Source organism: Leptodactylus fuscus, chromosome 8 (assembly GCF_031893055.1).
Source record: "Leptodactylus fuscus isolate aLepFus1 chromosome 8, aLepFus1.hap2, whole genome shotgun sequence".
NCBI classification, from domain to species: Eukaryota; Metazoa; Chordata; class Amphibia; order Anura; family Leptodactylidae; genus Leptodactylus; species Leptodactylus fuscus.
This window is the reverse complement of record NC_134272.1, coordinates 60,442,630-60,461,297: the sequence shown is the minus strand read 5'-3', so window position 1 is coordinate 60,461,297 and position 18,668 is coordinate 60,442,630. Positions and strand designations below refer to the sequence as shown.

The following is an 18,668-nucleotide window of genomic DNA, read 5'->3' as shown; positions in this document are numbered from 1 at the left end:
TACAGGGATAATACACACAGTGATGTCACAGTACAGGGATAATATTAATATACTAAGATATACCATAATATAATTGTTTTCTCTTTCTATGATGGTTGATATGATTACCACTGTGTGATGTATAACTATAGATTCATTACACTTGTTTCAGATCGCTGCACTCACAATCTGGATAAATAAAATTAAGAACTAATTATAACGCTCTGCATATTACCATATACACCACGCCCACTGTATTTATCATAGGAAACCACGCCCCTTATCGATTTGCACGTTCCAGCCTATCCCGATAAAGCAGTCTATCTATTCTGAGCATTATTCTAATCTGAGCTCCTTACCATATAAACCACGCCCACTAAATGCATCCCAACCAATCACACCCTGGGCTGTGCGCAAGCTCTTGTAGCCCCGCCTTATGCCATCACCATGGTATCAGGCCGCCTCTTTCCGCTGGAGTGCAGGAGCCGTGTAGCTCCGCCCCTTCCGCCATGGCAGTCCCGCCTATAGTCAGCGGAAGTGCTGCAGAGTCCGCCGGCCGGTAGAGAACCTTTTCTGCGCGGCTCTAATCCTCGGAGAGCAGGTTCCACTCTCCCCCCACATCCGCCATCATGTCCATGGAGAGGTTTCCAGCCGCGCCTAAAAGGAGCTCTGACAAAGCCAACAGGTGCGGGATGTGACGGGTGTGAGGGGCCTGGGGAACTACAAGTCCTAGTGTGTACCTGGCACGCCCCCTTATGGGTGCGGTATGTCATAGATTGTGAGGGATTCTCTCAGTGCTGACATTCACACGATGCGATTTTACTTCCCTATTTACACTTTATTGCAGTCAGTAGAGCCTGATTATATACATATAGGGCAATGCCATCATGGAGGCTTTTATAGATGTCCCCCTATCACTAGTCACTTACTGGGGGAGGGTCGTGCCTTATAGGTAAGCTCCTAGGGACATGTTCACATTAGCTGCGGGGTTGAATAAAAACCCCAAGTGTGAGCCAACCTGCTGTACAGGCACCAGTGTAAGAATTGCAGCTCTGGCTGGTTTTATATACTGATGATCTATACAGAGGAGAGGATCATGGGGTTCTGACACTTGGACCCTGCACCGATCCACTGGCTCTGGAAACTGTTGTCCTGGAAGGAGCCGAAAGCTACTGATCTTCTACAAGTGCTGTGCCCTGGTGCTGCTGCCGCCATAGAATGGATGGGGCTGGAGCTTTGTGCCCAGAGCAGAGATGCCCCATTTATTTCACTAGCTTGTGGCAGCAGGACCAGCTGAACGATGCAGAATGTGGGTGTCAGACCCCCACCAAAAGCAGACTGGTGGGTTATCAGAGAGTAAAATACATTATGGTCTGGGAAACAGCTTTAGGAGGAGGCCCCATGTGGCAGAAAAGCCACAAAAAAAAAAAAAGGTGTTTTACAGACACAGTAAAGTAGAAGGGATTCTAACGAATTCCATCCCCACTTTGCAGTGTTTTTTTGCTGTGGGGCCTCAGCCTTAAGAAGGGTCTGGAAATGCCTTGTGTTGCAAACCTGCATCTACTTCTAGCAGGAGTTGGTTCCGTTTTCTGACTTTGGACTCGTGCATGTTCTTTTTCATAAATTGGCACAAGGCGCTCCAGCCATCTCCTTTAGGTTTTCTACTCAGATATCAGGACACTTGATAAAGTCTCATCACTGGGGTCATAAAAGGTCATGTGTATCCCATTGGTATGGAGCGGCAGGCGTGCATGTTGCTCCTCTGCTGAAAGTCTTCTGGATTGTTGAAATGCGTGCGTATCCAAACACCGTACGCTGCTGTCTACATCAGTACTATGGCCTTAGGAAAGAGACGTGACTGCTGCTTTATTAAAACAGAAGACCTAGGACCCCTCCTCATGACCAATGAATTAAAGTCTTTGAACATCTTATATTGTACACACTCCTCAATATTAAAAGTGCAAAACCAAGAAAGAAAAGTCTTGCAATAATGGAAGTCAATAGACATGTTAATGATTTTGCAAAGATAAAAGATAGGAGCAAAATATTAAAGTCAATTTATTCAGACTGATCTTCACATGCACTTAGACATCTTGGCATGACATCAATGAGGTTATTAATGGTCTGAGGACTGCTATGCCACTGTATGCCTTTAGGCGCACACATGATCAAGATTGGCTGCTGACAGCTCTCTTCAGTCGCCGACCACTGACTTCCCAGATCCAGTGCTTGATGGGTGACAAGTCCAGGTCACTGCAAGTCGTAGTAGCAGGTTCAGGTATTATGGAGCAAGATGAGGCTTGACGTCCTGTTGAAAAATGGCTTCAGGGATGTTTTGCAGGAATGACCGTATCCCTTGTACCATGACCAAATCAATGTCGCCCTGAGCTGTTAGTGCACCTAGGTCATGACACTTGCAAAATCAGGTGATGAAAAAGTCTGCTACTAGCTCCTACTGAAACGAATGGGAGAGTTGAGAGGCATTTGTTCCTGAGAATTTGGCCTCCGAATCTGCTTGCAAAAAAAAATCTGTTTGGACATAAAAGTTCCTTGCAAAGTATTTTCTTCCCATAAGCAAACCCTGAATGTAATAGAATGGGGCCCTACTGTATTATTGTGCGTAGGGGAAATCTACGCAATAAAGTAGCTCTAGGCTGTAAAGACATGGCTGCCCATTGATTTCAGTGAGGTTATGCCTAATGAGCTTTTACATTACAGTTTCTTTGTTATGGGGTTACTTGTTCTCTTTAGTAACTTCTGTCTTTCATATTGTTTTTTTCTCTACAGCATAAATGAACTTGCTGCCACCAACCCAAGTAAGACACCCATTCAGCTATTACATGAATTTGGAATCAAGACCAGCAACCCCCCTGTATACACCTGCGAGAAAGCCGAAGGACAAGCCCACAACCCGAGCTTTACATTCCGTGTTACCATAGGAGAGATATCATGCTTAGGTTTGTAAATGAAAGATAATGTGTAGCAGTATATATGGGGGGATTTATTAAAGGGGGTTTCCAGGCAAAAAAGAACAACCTGTTTAAATAAGCTGTGAGTGGTGAAAGAAAAACAATGCATACTCACCTGTCCTTGTTGCTCTGGAGTCCTCCCTGTTCCTCTGCTCCAGTGGCATCTTCCAGCAGTATGCTGAAGCCGCTGATTGGTCTCAGTGGTCACGTGACTGCTGAGACCAATCAGCGACCTCAGGAAGAGGACAGTTGATTGGCTTTCTAAGATATGATACTCACCCCTTACACCTGATGTTACCAGCTCAGCTCAACAAGTCACACACACTTTCTGGATCCTATCGTTTTGGGTAAGTTCACACAGAGTTTTTTTTGCACTGCTCTGGCATCCAGTCGTGGTTAGCTGTTTTTTGGATCGGATTCTGAGGTGGCCTCCGTGTCAAAATCCGGTCCAAAAATCCCAGTGTGAACTTGCCTTTACTGTTCCCACACTGTCTGGGTTTTCTGCCCGTCTTTGCTTCCTGCTCTGGAATTCATTCATTGTTGCAACCTCTTCTTCACTGAGGAGCCTATCTTGTGTGTGCGGCTTTGCAAATCACAGCATGTCAATTATATCTACGGAAACGTCGGCGGCTTTCCCCTAGATATAATGGGAAGAGAAAGTCCACAGAGGAAAACTACATGAACTTTCTCTTCAAAGCACTGCGGAAAGAACCGCAATGCGATCACGCAGCGGTTCTTCCCGCAGTGCTTTATCACTGCGTTTACCGCCCGTGGGGCCTTAGCCTTAAATAGGTTTTCTGGTAATATCAAGTTATACGGTATAAATTTCTAGATCTGTGTAGGGCTCACTACTGAGATCCTCAACGATCCCTAGAAAAAGGGGGTCCAGTGAACATCATTAAAAATATGACCATTTCAAGCAGGGATAGGCAACCTTTGGTTCTCCAGCTGCTGTGAAACTACAACTCCCAGCATACTACATTCACTTCTATGGGAGTTCAAAAAACAGCAGAGCAAGTATGCATGATGGGAGTTGTAGTTTCAAAAGAGCTGGAGAGCTGCCGATCCCTGATTTATATAAAACTGGATTTGTGCTATTATTCTATTCAGCTGTACAAATTTAGCTCTAGATTGTAAGGCTGGGTTTACACAGGGTTTTTCAGACTGGATTTTATGTGAGCGTCAACAAACCACTTGTGGAAAAAGGAACCCATTGAATTCAATGGGAGGTGGATTCCGTGTCAAAATCAGGCCCAAAACCCCCCGTATGACCCCAGCCTAATGGAGCAGCATCACTTCTCTGTTCAGCTCCTCCTGGCAGCTTTCTGCAAGTAGAAAGGGGAAAACAGGGCTCAAGGGGGGGTCTTAGTGGTTGTACCTCATCATTCTTGTGTTAGCTATGGCAGATGACTTAATATTACTTGTATATCCCTTTACACTGGGAAAGCCCCATAAATGTGTAGCTGTTAGAAGCTGATATTAGAAGTTATCGGCATCATGTTATGGGGGAACTGACTGGAGCTCATGCATGCGCACAGAGGAGACATAACCGCTTTAGTACTAGCAGCAGAGATGACTTGCTTGCTGAACACACTATGTTATAATAAGCTCTGTACGTGTGAACAGCTGTAGCTCTTGGATCAAGTGCTGGGAGTGGTAGATGACTTTGATACTTGCTGTCCTCCCTCACTCACTCAGTCTGGGTTAGGAACTGGAGACGCACCAGCAGTTGTGATGTCTGAGAAAACCAGTCAACCGGCCGCCAAGAAACAAGGAGGTAAAGATCTGCTTATTCCTCATATGAGTGCCATGAGACGAGCAGACAGGTCTCTGGGCTGTAAGGGTTTCTTTAATAATTCTCAGCAAAATCATAGAGGCCCCCACTATTACTCCCGGTGATTCCTGTAGGCCTCATTCACACTGGGGCTGTGAAATTGGGAACTATTTTGAGTGCAGTAAGGGAAAAATGTTTCTGACTTTGAATTAATAATAATCATTTTTTTTAATTTAATTGAATTAGTTGCATAGTTTATTTACTGTCACCAGATTTGTAATGAATTATTGGAGCTTTACTACTTTTGCCTGGTCATGGCGGTCATTTATGAAGGGGTTGGTGCGATCACTTATAGCCTAATAGACACACTTATAAAGTGACATGTAAGATTTGCTCGGAAATAATTTATACATTGCAAACCAACCCATACTCGCACTAAACTCAGACTGATCTTTTACTCGCTACTGACCTGCGCCAAAACCTACTTAACAAAAAGCTAGATTGTTTTGCCCCATAGACATTTTTTCCCCCATTTATGCCATTTTACAGCGTATTTTAATTATTTTTTTTCCCCCTTCTGTAACTTTGAAAATTGATATTGAAAGCCAAGCTTAAAAAGGATTGTTCCCAATAATAGAATTATGTGTGTCAACTGGTATATATACAATTTCTTACATGATTTCTCTTGGGTAAGGCTGTAAAAATGGAGTCTAATTTCTTATACCAGCTGGAATAATACGCAGGCTGTTGCAGTCCCGAGGTCCCCCGCTGCCGCCATTAATCCAAGACATACGATTTTATGGGGATAATCGGTGTGCGGACGTGCAACAGTGCGAACTGCAAATCCATGGCAGAAATCGGAGGCGTAGTTGTGGGTGTCTGCTGCGAATTTGGTTTTAAGTCAACAGCTGACCTTTTTGCTTCTGAACTTACATTAAGCATGGGGAGGATGATATAATACATCAGATAGGTTGCATATATAACACTGTATTCTGTATGTGACCTATATTTCGGTGGTGACAACACCTCCTACACAGTCCTGTGTGTCTCCACAGTCAGACTTCCCTAATTTTTGTTTGTCCTATTAAATGTATGTCAGAAAGAAGTATGGGACAGATAGAAGAGATTGTGACTTCAGGATCAGACTACATAGTGCTGTTTGTAGTCTGTCATCATGGAGACCAGCCTGCATAGAAGCTTTTTTTTATTTTTTTATTACACTGGAGCAATATAAAAGTGGTTGCGATGGGGTAGACCTTTCCTTTAACTTGCTTGACATACTATATAGTAATTAATCTAGTCCTGGCTCTGAATCTGTCAATGAAAGGGTAACGGTGATGGAACTAAAATATTGTCCTGCCACATTGGATGTCCTGAGAACTCCTACCTGTCATGACGAAGAGTAGGAGGGTTTCACGGAAGGGCAGGAAGGTATCACGCAGAATGGAAGTATCTCACGTTAACAGGATGCGACATGGTGGAATGACTAGATTTAGAAACGGTCCAGTTGCCAGTAGTGGTTATCTTAGGATATTTGGACTATCTTTCCAATGAATGGATTAGGGCTGTCCTATAGAGTGAATTGTATTTCCTCAATCAAGAGGTTGGGTTGTAAGTCTGTATGTTTCCATTTTGGGGACCTTGGGTTCTTGCTCTGTCATCTGCAATGTTCCAAGGATTAGATCGTTCCTTTCAGATGGGCGAATGTGCTAAGTATATCTCGTACCTCGGGTTGGTTTCACCGACGCAGGGAGCTATGTATGTATTTTCTGGCATCTCTACAGATAAATCTAAAACCTACGACATCCTGAGATACTATACTTCTAGTACTCAGAACTTATCAGGCAATGTAATATTAGCTCTACTCTATATAGTGCCCAGTACATTATGTAATATAAAGAAGATGGAGTTATAGGGGAGCCCCATTCATCCTCCCTGGTAGGACCCAGGACTGTATTTTCTGTTTCAATGACTGGCAGTTAAGGATCAATCTGGGAATGGATACCTGTAACGGTGTCAAACACCCCCCTCCACAATATGATGGCCTGGTGCTGATTAATAGAAAGCTGCATTCAGGACAGGTGCCTGCTCTGTGTGTACAATGACGAAGGAACTGCCTCAGAGGGGGCACATGGTGAATAGGAATTGCTCTGTCCTCAGGCCATATTGTTTTTTTATGTTAAAGAGGACCTTTCATGGTTTGGAGCACAGGCAGTTCTATATACTGCTGGAAAGGCGACAGTGCACTGAATTCAGTGCATTGTCGGCTTTCACGATCCGTGCCCCAGGTGAAGAACTATCTGTGCCAGTACCGAAGCTCTTTACAGTCAGAAGGGTGTTCCTGACAATCTGTCGGGAACGTCCTTCTTCACAGCAGCGTCGTTAGCGTTGTACTGTGATAGCGGGAAGGAATGCCCCCTCCCTCTCCTCACAGTGCTCATCCATAGACGAGTATTATCAGGAGGGGAGGGGGACGTTCCTCCCCGCTCACACAGTACCGCGCTATAGGCGCTGCTGTGGAGAAGGACATACCTGACAGACTGTCAGGAACGCCCTTCTGACTGTGAAGAGCTACGGTACTGATAGCTCCTTACCCGGGGCACGGATCGTGAAAGAATTCCAGCAGTATATAAAACTGCTTGTGCCCAGACCCATGAAAGCTCCTCTTTAAATACAGTCAAGAACTGACAAATCTGGTTTAAAAGGATCTTTCTCCACCTCCACCAATTCATGTTCGTATCCTTTAATAGGCGCCGTTCCATTGATTTCGGCATATTTGAAATTTCCGCTCTATCCCCCACCGTTCCTGAGCAACAAGTGCAGTAAATGTTGGTGTCTGATGTGCTATTTAAGCTGTGTAATGTCAGACAGGGGGTGTGACGCAGAGCACCAATCAGTGGCAGCCAGTATCAGAGCTCAGAGTCACACCCCTTGTCTGCTCCTGCCTGACTCCGCCCTCCTGACAGTACAGAGAATAATTGACTTGCCAGGCAGCAAATATAACACCATTGGTTGCTTGGGAACGGTGAGGGCTAGAGAAAAAATTCCAACTGTCCTACAATCAGTGGATCAGCAACTATTAACAGATGCTAAGACGTGGAGGTGGTGATAGGTCCTTTTTAAAGGGAGCATGTCTGGTCCAAAATGGCTTCCAAACCAATAACAGTGCTGTGTATAGATGTTTAATAGGAGCTGAATATATCTTTGTGTCCACAAACCAATGACTCAATGGAGAGATAATGATCTCTTATGGATTTGCAGATCAACCCGTGGGTGCATTGAGGGTGAGCCCTGATTTACCAGTTTTGCCTACAGACAGCCATGATATAGGCAGAGGCTGTAAATGAAATGGTGTAAAAGTGTCAGAGGAGAGCCAAAGCCTGCCGAGCTTGTCTGTAGGTAAATCGGATCCTGCACGGTATCATTGGTTAGCCCCAGAGGTATTTTAATGAAGTCCTAGAATGCCTCTTTAAGGTTGAAAATGTTCCTATGCTATCTGATACAGAACATACTGAAATATACCTTTCTGATCAAGAATAATTCCATTTCTTATGTCTAGGTGAGGGGCCGAGCAAGAAAGTTGCAAAACATAAAGCTGCAGATGCGGCTTTGAACGTAATAAGAGGAGATGCCAACGTAAAGTAAGAATTTTTATCTTTCTTGAATATTTTTAGATTCTTTATTCTATGTATTATATCAGATTTGCTTTAAGGAGTTATTTTGCTATTAGGATATGTATGGAAAAGGAATTTGAGGCAGACAATAGAAGGCTGAATCAGGGCGGATTTTAAGACAAAATCCACGTCAAAATCTACCCTTAGGCTAAGGCCGCACGTTGCGGAGATGCAGCTTTTATTGCAGATTTTGGTGTGGTTTTATGAGCCAAAGCTAGTAGTGGTACAAAAGGAATGGGCCATATCTAGGATGCTGTTATACATTTACCATCTGCCCAATCCACTCCTGGCTTTGGCTCAAAAAACCGCAACAAAATCTGCAACACAAAAAGCTGTGTTTCCGCAACGTGGCACCTTAGCCTTAAAGAGGACCTTTCACCATTTTTCCCAAAGGCAGTGTTATATACTGCCGGAAAGCTGACAGTGCGCTGAGTTCAGCGCACTGTCGGCTTTCCCGATCTGTGCCCGGTGTGAAGAGCTTACGGTCCGGTACCGTAGCTCTTCTATGGTCAGAAGGGCGTTTCTGACCATTAGCCAGAGACGTCCTTCTGCCTCGCGGCGCCAATCGCGCTGTGCTGTGGAGCTGGGAGGAACGCCCCCTCCCTCTGCTCACAAAGCTCGTCTATAGACTGTGCTCCACAGCACAGCACGATTGGCGCCGCGAGGCAGAAGGACGTTCCTGGCTAATGGTCAGAAACGCCTTTCTGACCATAGAAGAGCTACGGTACCGGACTGTAAGCTCTTCACACCGGGCACAGATCGGGAAAGCCAACAGTGCGCTGAACTCAGCGCACTGTCAGCTTTCCGGCAGTATATAACACTGCCTTTGGGAAAAATGGTGAAAGGTCCTCTTTAAAGAGTTTATATACTTCTGTCTATTTCTGCCCTTTGAGCCAAAGTGAATGACTGTTCTGTTCTCTACTTACTGCAAAAAAGTTCAGCTTTTACATGTTACTTGCTATCTCCATTTACAGTTTGCCTGCGGCAGAACCCATCGCAAAGGATGTAACAAAACCACCAGCCAATCAGATTCAAGGCAACCCTATAGGCTCATTACAGGTACCTGAATGTTCAGATTTTTATGGGGGGATGGGGTGGTATTCCTTTCTTGCGAGAATCTTATCGACATTTGGTCAGCAGTTGATAGTCTGAATGGGAAAATAGATTTCCATGGATCTTCCCTTTAAATCATATACACATACATCATAGAATACTTATCCACTGGACTGCTGGGATCATGAAAACAGGGGTTGGCCATGCATGTCTGCTGTCAATCCATTAAAGGGTTCCTCTCATTGGATATTCTTTTTTTTCTCGATAACACGTAGGAATAGCCTTAAGAAAGGCTAATCTTCTCTTACCTTTAGATGTCTTCTCCGTGCCACTGTTTGGTAGATATCTGGGTTTTCTTTGGTATGTAAATGAGTTCTCTCGCAGCACTGGGGGCGGTCCTCAGCACTCAAACAGCACTGAGAGCGTCCCCAAGCTGCGAGAGAACTCTCCAGCGCAGCCTCCATCTTCTTCTGGAACGCCCTCTCCCTGTGTCTTCTTCCGTCCTGGGTTTCAATCTTCTAGGCCTTGGGCAGAGCTGACTGTGCATGGCCGGACCACAAGAAAATGGCCGCTTACACAGTAAGCTGGTGTAAGCGGCCATTTTCTTGTGGCCCAGGCATGCGCAGTCGGCTCTGCCCGAGGCCTAGAAGATTGAAACCCAGGATGGAAGAAGACACAGGGAGAGGGTGTTCCAGAAGAAGATGGAGGCATTGCTGGAGAGTTCTCTCGCAGCATTGGGGATGCCCCCAGTGCTGCGAGAGAACTCATTTTCATACTGAAGAAAACCAGGATTTCTACCGAATGGCGGCGTGGAGAAGACATCTAAAGGTAGGAAAAGAATAGCCTTTCTTAAGGCTATTCCTACGTGTTATCAAGTTCAAAAGGGTATCCAATGATAGGAACCCTTTAATCTCTATGGGACTACCAAAAAGAAGCAGAGTAAAGTTCTTGAACAGTCCCATAGAATAGAACAGCAGTAGATACCGTATGTGCAATTGCTGGTCCGTTTAATCAGGAAGACTCAGGACCCTGTTCTTGTGTTTAGTGGGGACCCAGCAATCTGACACTTAAAGGGGTTTTCCAGGATAGCTGGGGGGCAGGAGTGTTCTAAAATAGAATATTCACTGACCCCTGATGATTTGTTCTGGAAGCATGTCCCCATTTCTTCCTGTGCCAGTACTGGCCGGGCTGGATGTGCAGAGGCTCACGTGACTACTGCTGCCAATCGCTTCCCTCAGTGTTCATGTGTTGGGTACTGGGAAGGTATCAGCAGTGACCTCTTGAGCCTCTGCACTTCTGGTCTGGCTAGTCCTGGGATTTACCAGTTACCCTGGAAAACCCCTTTAAGGTTAATGCAGCACATTGTGGAAACGCAGGGAAAAATTGTTGGGTTTTACAATACCTGCAAAGTGAATGAGGTTCTGACTAATTCCATCTACACATTGCAAGAAAAAAACCTGCTGCAGAAAAGTGTCATTTTGACTGCGTTTTTCAATCTTACCTGTGGAAACACTCGCATTCTCCCTATAGCTATAATAAGGGAAGACAAACGCAGAAAAAAACACAATGCGGGAAAAAACGTGAATAAATCCATAATCTATACACCAGACGGCAAGCTTAATGTTTAGGTAGCTTTATGGTTATTGGAGTGGCTGAGTGCCAAAATTGGCCCGTTTCAAGCAGTTGATCAGTGGGCGTGCAGATTGTCAAACCCCCAGGAATCTGATATTGGTGACCTACTCTAAGGCTAGGCCATTAATATATAGTCCTAGAATACCCAGCGTGCACGATCCGTAAGTAGAGCACATTCTTTTTTAGGTTATTATTTTAAAACGGGGGGGGGGGTAGTTTAATATAACTTTTACGGTGCCTGAATAGCCTTTTTAAAGGCTATTCACGCATATGTGGGGCTCTATCAGCATGATTTTGCTGATAGAGCCCCTTTAAGATCTTAATTGCAGCAGTAAGAAATAGCCGTGTTGCAATGTCAGAATATGTTCTCAACGCAGCCACTACTGCCAGAGCGTATGTATTACTAAACTGATATACTTGGAGAGAGGGTGGCCGAATGCCAGAGACCTACTTATTTATCCAGACAGTCTTTGGCAACGGCCCTGTCACTTGGTCAAAATCCATAGTTAATGTCCTGCAACAGCAGGTTCTCTTCATGTGGAATATGAGAAGGGTCTCTAAGCCCAGCTGCTATTCACCTTGGCATGTCAGGCTCGAGCCAAACCGCTTGTCTTCTGCTCTGCTCAACCTTGCTTTACGTATTTTATTCCTAGCATGCCCTGTATATATCTCCTTAGTAATGTATATGTCCTTGAAGATTCTTCCTAATGCTTTGGCTTAGGTTCCTAATTTAGGTCTTTAGTGCAGGTGTAAGGAGCCTGTTAACTTTTGCTGTCATAGTGATATTTTCTACTCTAGACAAGTTGTAGACCCTCCAGGTGGGGAGTTTTGGAGGGACAGAGGTATCCCTGGATCTCCATCACTCCAGACTCCTTGTGACGTTCGTTCCACCTCAGGCCTTATGTAGACCCCCTCCGATTACAACATGTTTGCGGACCCAATTTCCTAACTACAGAGTGATTACCATTGACCTCAATCCCCCTACTCTAAGTTCACACTAACTTTTGGGTTTCTATTGTTTGAGTAAGCTTGAGGGCCTTAAAAAATGGAAATCCTATCTGCTAAAAAGCGGTTACCCACAGACTATAATGTGGTGCGCCTGAAATTGCCATTTTTCAAGTGGAATGGAGAACGGAGTCCCTAAATGGTCACACAATGCTAGTGTGACCGTACCCGTAAACATTACACATCAGGCCTTCCTTCTCTCCAGCTACACCATGCTGTGTAATACTTTCCTCCAGACGCCATAGATGTGCCAAGGCCTGTGTGGATTTCTCATCCCTTATATGTTCATTCTGGGGTGAGGTTGTTCATGTTGTTAACTCCCTTATGGAGATCCCTGCAGATCCTACAGTCTCCTTGTTTGGCCCCTTGGAACCTGACTGGATTTGGCTTTTCTACCATTGCATCTTTATTAGAGGATCTATATTTATGGGGGGAAGTGGGGCGGATTTTGGCACTGAGAGTGACGCGGGGAGCCGTGCCACTCTTGGGTCAAAACCCACCTGCCGTCGCGGTCGCAGCCTCCCCCTCCGGAGTCGGCTCAAATGAATGGGCCGACTCCGGAGGTTGCTTCCACCTCAGCAAGCTGCGAAATCCGCCTGAAGAAAAGGGCAGCCACTAGCCGCAAAAAGAATGCTAGTGGTCTCCATAGACCACCATTGTATGGAGGCGGATTTTGAGGCAAAATCCACCTCCTTGCCCCCGTGTGAACTAGCCCTAAGATCATTGCCTTGTGGTGTGTGGGCCCTTAACCTCTATTCTATCCCACTGGGTGAGAATAGTAAATCAGATGTGGATGGATTGTCTACCATGACACCTTGAACTGTGAGCTGATGAATGACTACCGGGGGAGGCTTTGCCCCTTTCACCTCTGGTTTCAAAGCCCTCTGATGTTCTTTTAGCGATAGCCACGATTACCTTTACGATTCTAATGATGTACTGCGACCTCCTCATGGTGTTGAATATTTGCTATGTCTGCAATTTCTTTTTATATCCCTTGGATGGAAATGTCTTAGATATGTAATTGTTGCTCAGTTTCCCAGGGCTGCTGTGTTGGGTGTCAGTCTTTTTCGGCCTCTTCCGGCCTCCCAAGTGATGTCAGGGACTGCCGTGGGGATAATGTGGGGACCTTTATATTACATGTGGGGCGCTGAAGTGGCCATTATACTACATATAGGGGCTCTGCCTGGGAGTGTGGGGGCACTGAGGGGGCCATTACATAATTAACGAAACCTTATTTTCTTAATATTTATAAGTAATTGCTACTTTGGGGCTACTTACTTGGGATGTTTTCTCACCAGAGGGTATTTTGCTTGAAAAGGTGGAGATAAGGATCTAGGATTAGGATAGAAGAGCAGCCATTGGTAAGGGATAGGTTAGATTGACAAGGATAGGTTAGGAGGAGTATTTGTACGTAAAGCCTGACATGTTGGTGAGACATAAGCTATAAAGTAATTCACGGTGGATTCCACAAGGCCAGATCAGAGGATATGTTAGTAGTCCATGTCAGAGATCCCAAGGTAGTGTATATACATAGTTACATACATACATAGTGTATATACATGGGGCTAGATTCCGCAGGACTGTCGCTGGTAAGTCCGGTTCCACATTTTGTATAGCGTTGTCTGATATAAGTATACACCTGAGACTCTGTAGGTAAAATCACCTATTTTTCCACAGTCCGACTCCAACTTGTTCATATATGGCTTACAACCATGGCCATTTAGAAGTAGTAAAGAAAAGGTCATCTAATTCACAAACTAGGCAATAAATCTAATTATACAGTGTTAAAAATTGGATAAAATAGTTAAAAATAATTCATCATTTTATTTTGAAGTCAGAGTTGGTAACCTCTTTCCAACTCCATCCGGAATAGGTCCCGACTGCGACTCCACAGCCCTGTATACAGCAAGAGGATTTCCTTCAGATGCCACCGTGTAGGCATAAAGTGGCATCCGCCGCCCGTAGACTCTCTGGGTAAATGATACCATGTAAACCTATATAGAAGTTATTCCAGCTCAATGTGGAGGACACGACAAAGCTCTTTTTATCTCCAGCGGGTGAATGGCGGCCTTTGGTGTGTAAACTTTCCTGGTGTAGAACTGTAAAATGGACAATGCAAACCACAGTGTGAATGCAGCCTTATCATTCTGTCACATTTTTATTCTGTTTCTTTTTCTGTCCGGTCTATGAGCTTTACTTCTAGTTGTCTGATATAAGATCCTACTCTCCTTCCATTCCAGGAGCTTGCTGTACAGAAAGGATGGCGACTACCTGAGTATTTTGTATCCCAAGAAGCAGGACCACCTCATAAGAGAGAGTTCACCATGTCCTGCCGTGTAGAGAGCTTTGTAGAAACCGGTAAGGATATTGATTTACCGTATTTTTCGGACTATAAGACGCACTTTTTTCCCCCCAAATTTGGGGGGAAAAGAAGGGTGCGTCTTATAGTCTGAATGTGGCGCCTGGCATCCGCTGTAATAGAGAGGCGGATGCGGGCTAGGGATAGACGCCGGGGCCTGAGACATCACTGCGCTCCTCTGCCCTACATGAAGCCAGCAGCGGGAGGAGTGATGCTATTCCGCTCCTCCGTCCCCCCCGCCACTGGCTTCATGCAGGGCAGAGGAGCGCAGCGATGTCTCAGGCCCCGGCACCTGTGCCAGCGTCTATCCCTCGCCGGCATCCGCCTCTAGTACAGCGGATGCCGGGTCAGTATCGGCGGCCCCTTCTCCCCCTTCAAAATTTTTTTTCCCTATTTTCCTCCTCTAAAACCTAGGTGCGTCTTATAGTCCGAAAAATACGGTAATATATAGAGTGATATGGCGATGCCTTGTAGCAACACTATTTACATCTGGTGATCATTTTCTTTTTTGGGATTTAACATCATAGGGTTTTTCAGTTTCTCAGGCAAGTTGAGAACATTTCACTAACCTGGCAGTGCCTTATCATGGCCTCTACATAAACTTACTGCCATGGCTGCCTGTAGTCTAAAAATAGGGACAGTAATGTATTGTGACTGAACGTGCAGAAATACATCCAGACAAGGAGGAGATTTGCCTACTTTTATTTCATTTTACTTACTTGTATTGTACGGCTTTTTAAGGTTGGGTTCACTTTATATTTTAGATATATAATTTTGCGTCTTTTTTTTTTTTTTCTCTCCAGGTTCCGGCACATCGAAAAAGGTGGCAAAGAAGATCGCAGCAGAGAAGTTACTTGCCAAACTAAAAAGCATTCCAGCTGATAATATCAATATCTCTTTAGTGAGTGTACAGAGGGGGTATTTACTCAAGTTGCATTGCCTGAAAGAGATGACACTACACTAGCAGAACTTTCTCACTGTATCCCCAGAGAAGAGGTTTCCTACTTCTCTATTCATTCTTATCACAGTTAAGTTGCAGGTGTCCAACATGTCCTACTGAGATTACATGCATCCTTGGCCAGTCATGCACACATATAGGATATTGGAAGTCACTACTGTTGCCAAGTGCATGTTCAGCTACTAGCTATATAAGGCTATGGTCACACTTCCACTATTAATGTTCGTTGCTGTCATCCATCATAAGATGACAGCAAAGGACAATAACTGTAGCAGAGTAATGGACACAGACAAAGGGCCACCTGTCACCTCCCAACAGGCATACTACATGTGTTATATATGCTATGTTTTTACCGTATAGCTTGTGAGTTTGTATGATAAGAACATTATTTGGCTGTTGTGACGGTTTTCTTGATGATTTCAGAAAAAGCCTATTGGCAATAATCCTGGATGTACCTGGGACTCCCTGAAAAACTCATCTGGTGAGAAAATAAACCTGCTGAAAAGAAGTGCACTAAGTATTCCCAACACAGACTATGTGAAAATGCTAACTGAGGTGGCAGAAGAGCAAGATTTCCGAATTTCTTATATGGATATAGGTGAGGCTGCAGTCATAACACTCAACATTATTATATATGTATATTTCTAACTTTATTATCCCTGTAGTTCTTCGGTGCAGTGGTTACCTCTCAGGTTTGTAGGCCAGGCAATGCATCTGTAGCTCTCATTCTAGTCTGCGCCCGTCCTGCCAGCTCCTACAGCTATAGGGAATGTGACATAGGAGGCATTTTTTTGAGGCAGATTCTGTTTCAGAATCTACCTGCAAAAACACTCTCTGTACATAGCCAAAGAGCTGGACTGAAGAAGGTTTTTGTTGCAATTGAAAAGCATGGAGGTCAGGGGGCACGTCACTGTTGGGCGGGGTATTCCCCTTGTCCAAGCTTTCTTTTACTTGTCTCCTGTCAGTTTGAGCTGACAGGGGAAGTTTCAGAGGGACACAGAAATTCTAGTAAGCTGCTTAACAGTATTGACTTTTTCTACGCGGACGAGCACCGGTTGTCCTAATCATTGGGGAAGGGGGAATGTGTAAAGTGCCTATAGAGGGGCGCAAACCTAAATTCAGGTTTTTTGCCCTTGGAAAAAGTTATTTTTATCAGGAATAGTGTTTAAAGGGGTTTTAGAGGGTTTACGGCAAACTCGGGAGGATGGGGTTGGTTGTAAAACGAAACAAAAAAGATACCCTGGCACCCCGTTGTGCAGTCCCATTTCCTCCCTGTACAGGAACTTGCAAAGCCAAAAGCGAGTAGACTCTCATGACTACATCGACCAACCACTGGCCTCAGTGGTCACTAGAGATGGACCAGTGACATCGCTCACATAAGTCACAGGTTCCTTACCAGTGACTACCGATAACATTGATTGGTCTCAGCTCTGATGGCATGGGGGTCTGGACTGGACAACGGGACAGCGGGTATAGGCAAGTATATATTTTTGGTTTTGTTTTTCACCTACCCCGGTCGCTCCTGAGTGTGCCCTAAATCCTGGACAACTGCTTTAACCCTTTCTCTGCTGAGGATTTCAGTTTAATGAGTACTTTGCTGTAGGGCTGTATGACTGTAACACTATGCAGATTCTTCTGATCTTCTCAGATGTCAAATATTATTATTATTGTCCCCTGCTATAGGAATATATTGTAACACAGTCATTTTGGTTTTGTTGCAGAGGAATTAAGCGTCAATGGCCAGTACCAGTGTCTGGCTGAACTGTCCACCAACCCAGTCACCGTGTGCCATGGCACTGGGCTGTCCTGTGGCAACGCTCACAATGATGCTGCCCACAACGCACTGCAGTACTTAAAGATCATGGCGGGAAGGAAATGAAATGAAGGACAAAAAAAAAAATGAAGACTACCTCTCCTTTACCCGTAATCATCTTTATCCCTTGACAAAAGAAATTGTCATACTAAAAATGAAGAATAATTGTCACCATTCTGGATCTTTCCATCCCAAGTATTAAATGTCATGTTATGCTTTCAGTTTGAAAACCCAAATTATGTGGTATGAATTTTGGATTTGTTTCGATGTCATTAAATTGGAGAAACCAGCGTGGTTTTTGGTATTTTGTTTTTTTCTTGGCAAAAGGAAAATCATTGGTTTTAGGGGATGATATAAAGGGGTTGTCCAGGTCATATTTGTATTATTTGATAGTGCTACTGTAGGGGCAATAAACTTAACAAATAAACATAACAGACTGGTACTTGCCTCTCCATGGGCCCTAGTTTCCAGCAGTGTCAGCTCCATTGGTCATTGGTCTCCAATAGGTACCTCTGCAGCAAATCATAAGTCACCCCAGCAGTGACTTCTTCACTCACGTGGTATATAGCCGGGGGGCTATATACCAACCAACAGGGCTGCCCGCTGCTGGAAACAGAGAGGTGAATACAAGTTTATGTTTATATACCCAATGGCAACAGGATTAAATAAAAAAGTAAATGGGCAACCTCTTTAAAGGAGATTTCCCATCACAGACAGTAATAGCCTCGCTTTCTTACCAGTGTGGGTTGCGATTTTGTAGGTTTTGGGTTTTTTTTTAGACATTTGCTGAAGATGATCTGTGATTATAATATATTACCAAAATGGGCTATTTTATTAAACCAAGTTTCTATGTTAAACATAACTTTTAAAAATGTTCGATGACTTGATGTTTAATTTTTCATGTCTCTAGCTCTTTTTTTTTTTTTTTTTTTTTTTTTTTGAAAGGGGCTCTATCATTAGGAAAAGTCATTTTTAACTAATCACATACTTGCATAAGCTTTAGAAAGCTATTTCACACCTACCTTTTGTATGTAAATCGCCTCAGTAGTTTTTGAATGAGCCTGTTTTTATTCATATGCTAGTTAGCCTCCAGCGTGCATCCGGAAGTTCTCAGTGAGCACTGTCTGCTATGTGTACAACACAGGCTGCTGCTGGCTCATCTCCCTAATCTCACACACATAGCAGAGAATAGCAGAGTGTGCTCTCTGAGACTTCTGGGGTGCTCGCTGAAGCCCAATTAGCGTATTAATAAAAGCGGACTCATTCAAACACTACTGAGGCGATTTACATACAAAAGGTAGGTGTGAAATAGCCTTTCTAAAGGCTATGCAAGGATGTGCTTAGTTAAAAATGACTTTTCCCAGTGATAGAGCCCCTTTAGAGTATTATAGCTGGCACTTTTCACTCTAGCCACTAAGACTCACCAATTCTGTGTTGGAGTTTCCATTGCAA

The 18,668-nt window shown here is 44.3% G+C and overlaps 1 protein-coding gene across 2 annotated transcripts; it reads left to right on the top strand.

Moving 5' to 3' along the window:
* Window positions 1-507: 507 nt before the first annotated feature.
* Window positions 508-17,506, top strand: PRKRA (protein activator of interferon induced protein kinase EIF2AK2). Of its 2 annotated transcripts, XM_075286032.1 has the most exons (8): window positions 508-664; window positions 2,767-2,936; window positions 8,282-8,363; window positions 9,371-9,455; window positions 14,327-14,444; window positions 15,249-15,346; window positions 15,827-16,001; window positions 17,125-17,506. In XM_075286032.1, exons 1-8 carry the CDS (start codon window positions 609-611, stop codon window positions 17,280-17,282), a joined length of 942 nt encoding a protein of 313 aa, XP_075142133.1. In that variant the 5' UTR covers window positions 508-608; the 3' UTR covers window positions 17,283-17,506. The 2 variants fall into 2 exon arrangements, with proteins under 2 accessions (XP_075142133.1, XP_075142134.1); XM_075286033.1 differs by lacking the exons at window positions 508-664; window positions 2,767-2,936 and adding an exon at window positions 4,590-4,725.
* Window positions 17,507-18,668: the final 1,162 nt, after the last annotated feature.

What these genes read in the sequence shown, in the direction of transcription:
- PRKRA (XM_075286032.1), top strand. Translation starts at nt 609, where the DNA reads ATGTCCATGGAGAGGTTTCCAGCCGCGCCTAAAAGGAGCTCTGACAAA. An exon ending in AGCTCTGACAAAGCCAACAG is followed by an intron (nt 665 to 2,766) that starts GTGCGGGATGTG and finishes TTTTCTCTACAG; the next exon opens with CATAAATGAACTTGCTGCCA. An exon ending in AGGAGAGATATCATGCTTAG is followed by an intron (nt 2,937 to 8,281) that starts GTTTGTAAATGA and finishes TCTTATGTCTAG; the next exon opens with GTGAGGGGCCGAGCAAGAAA.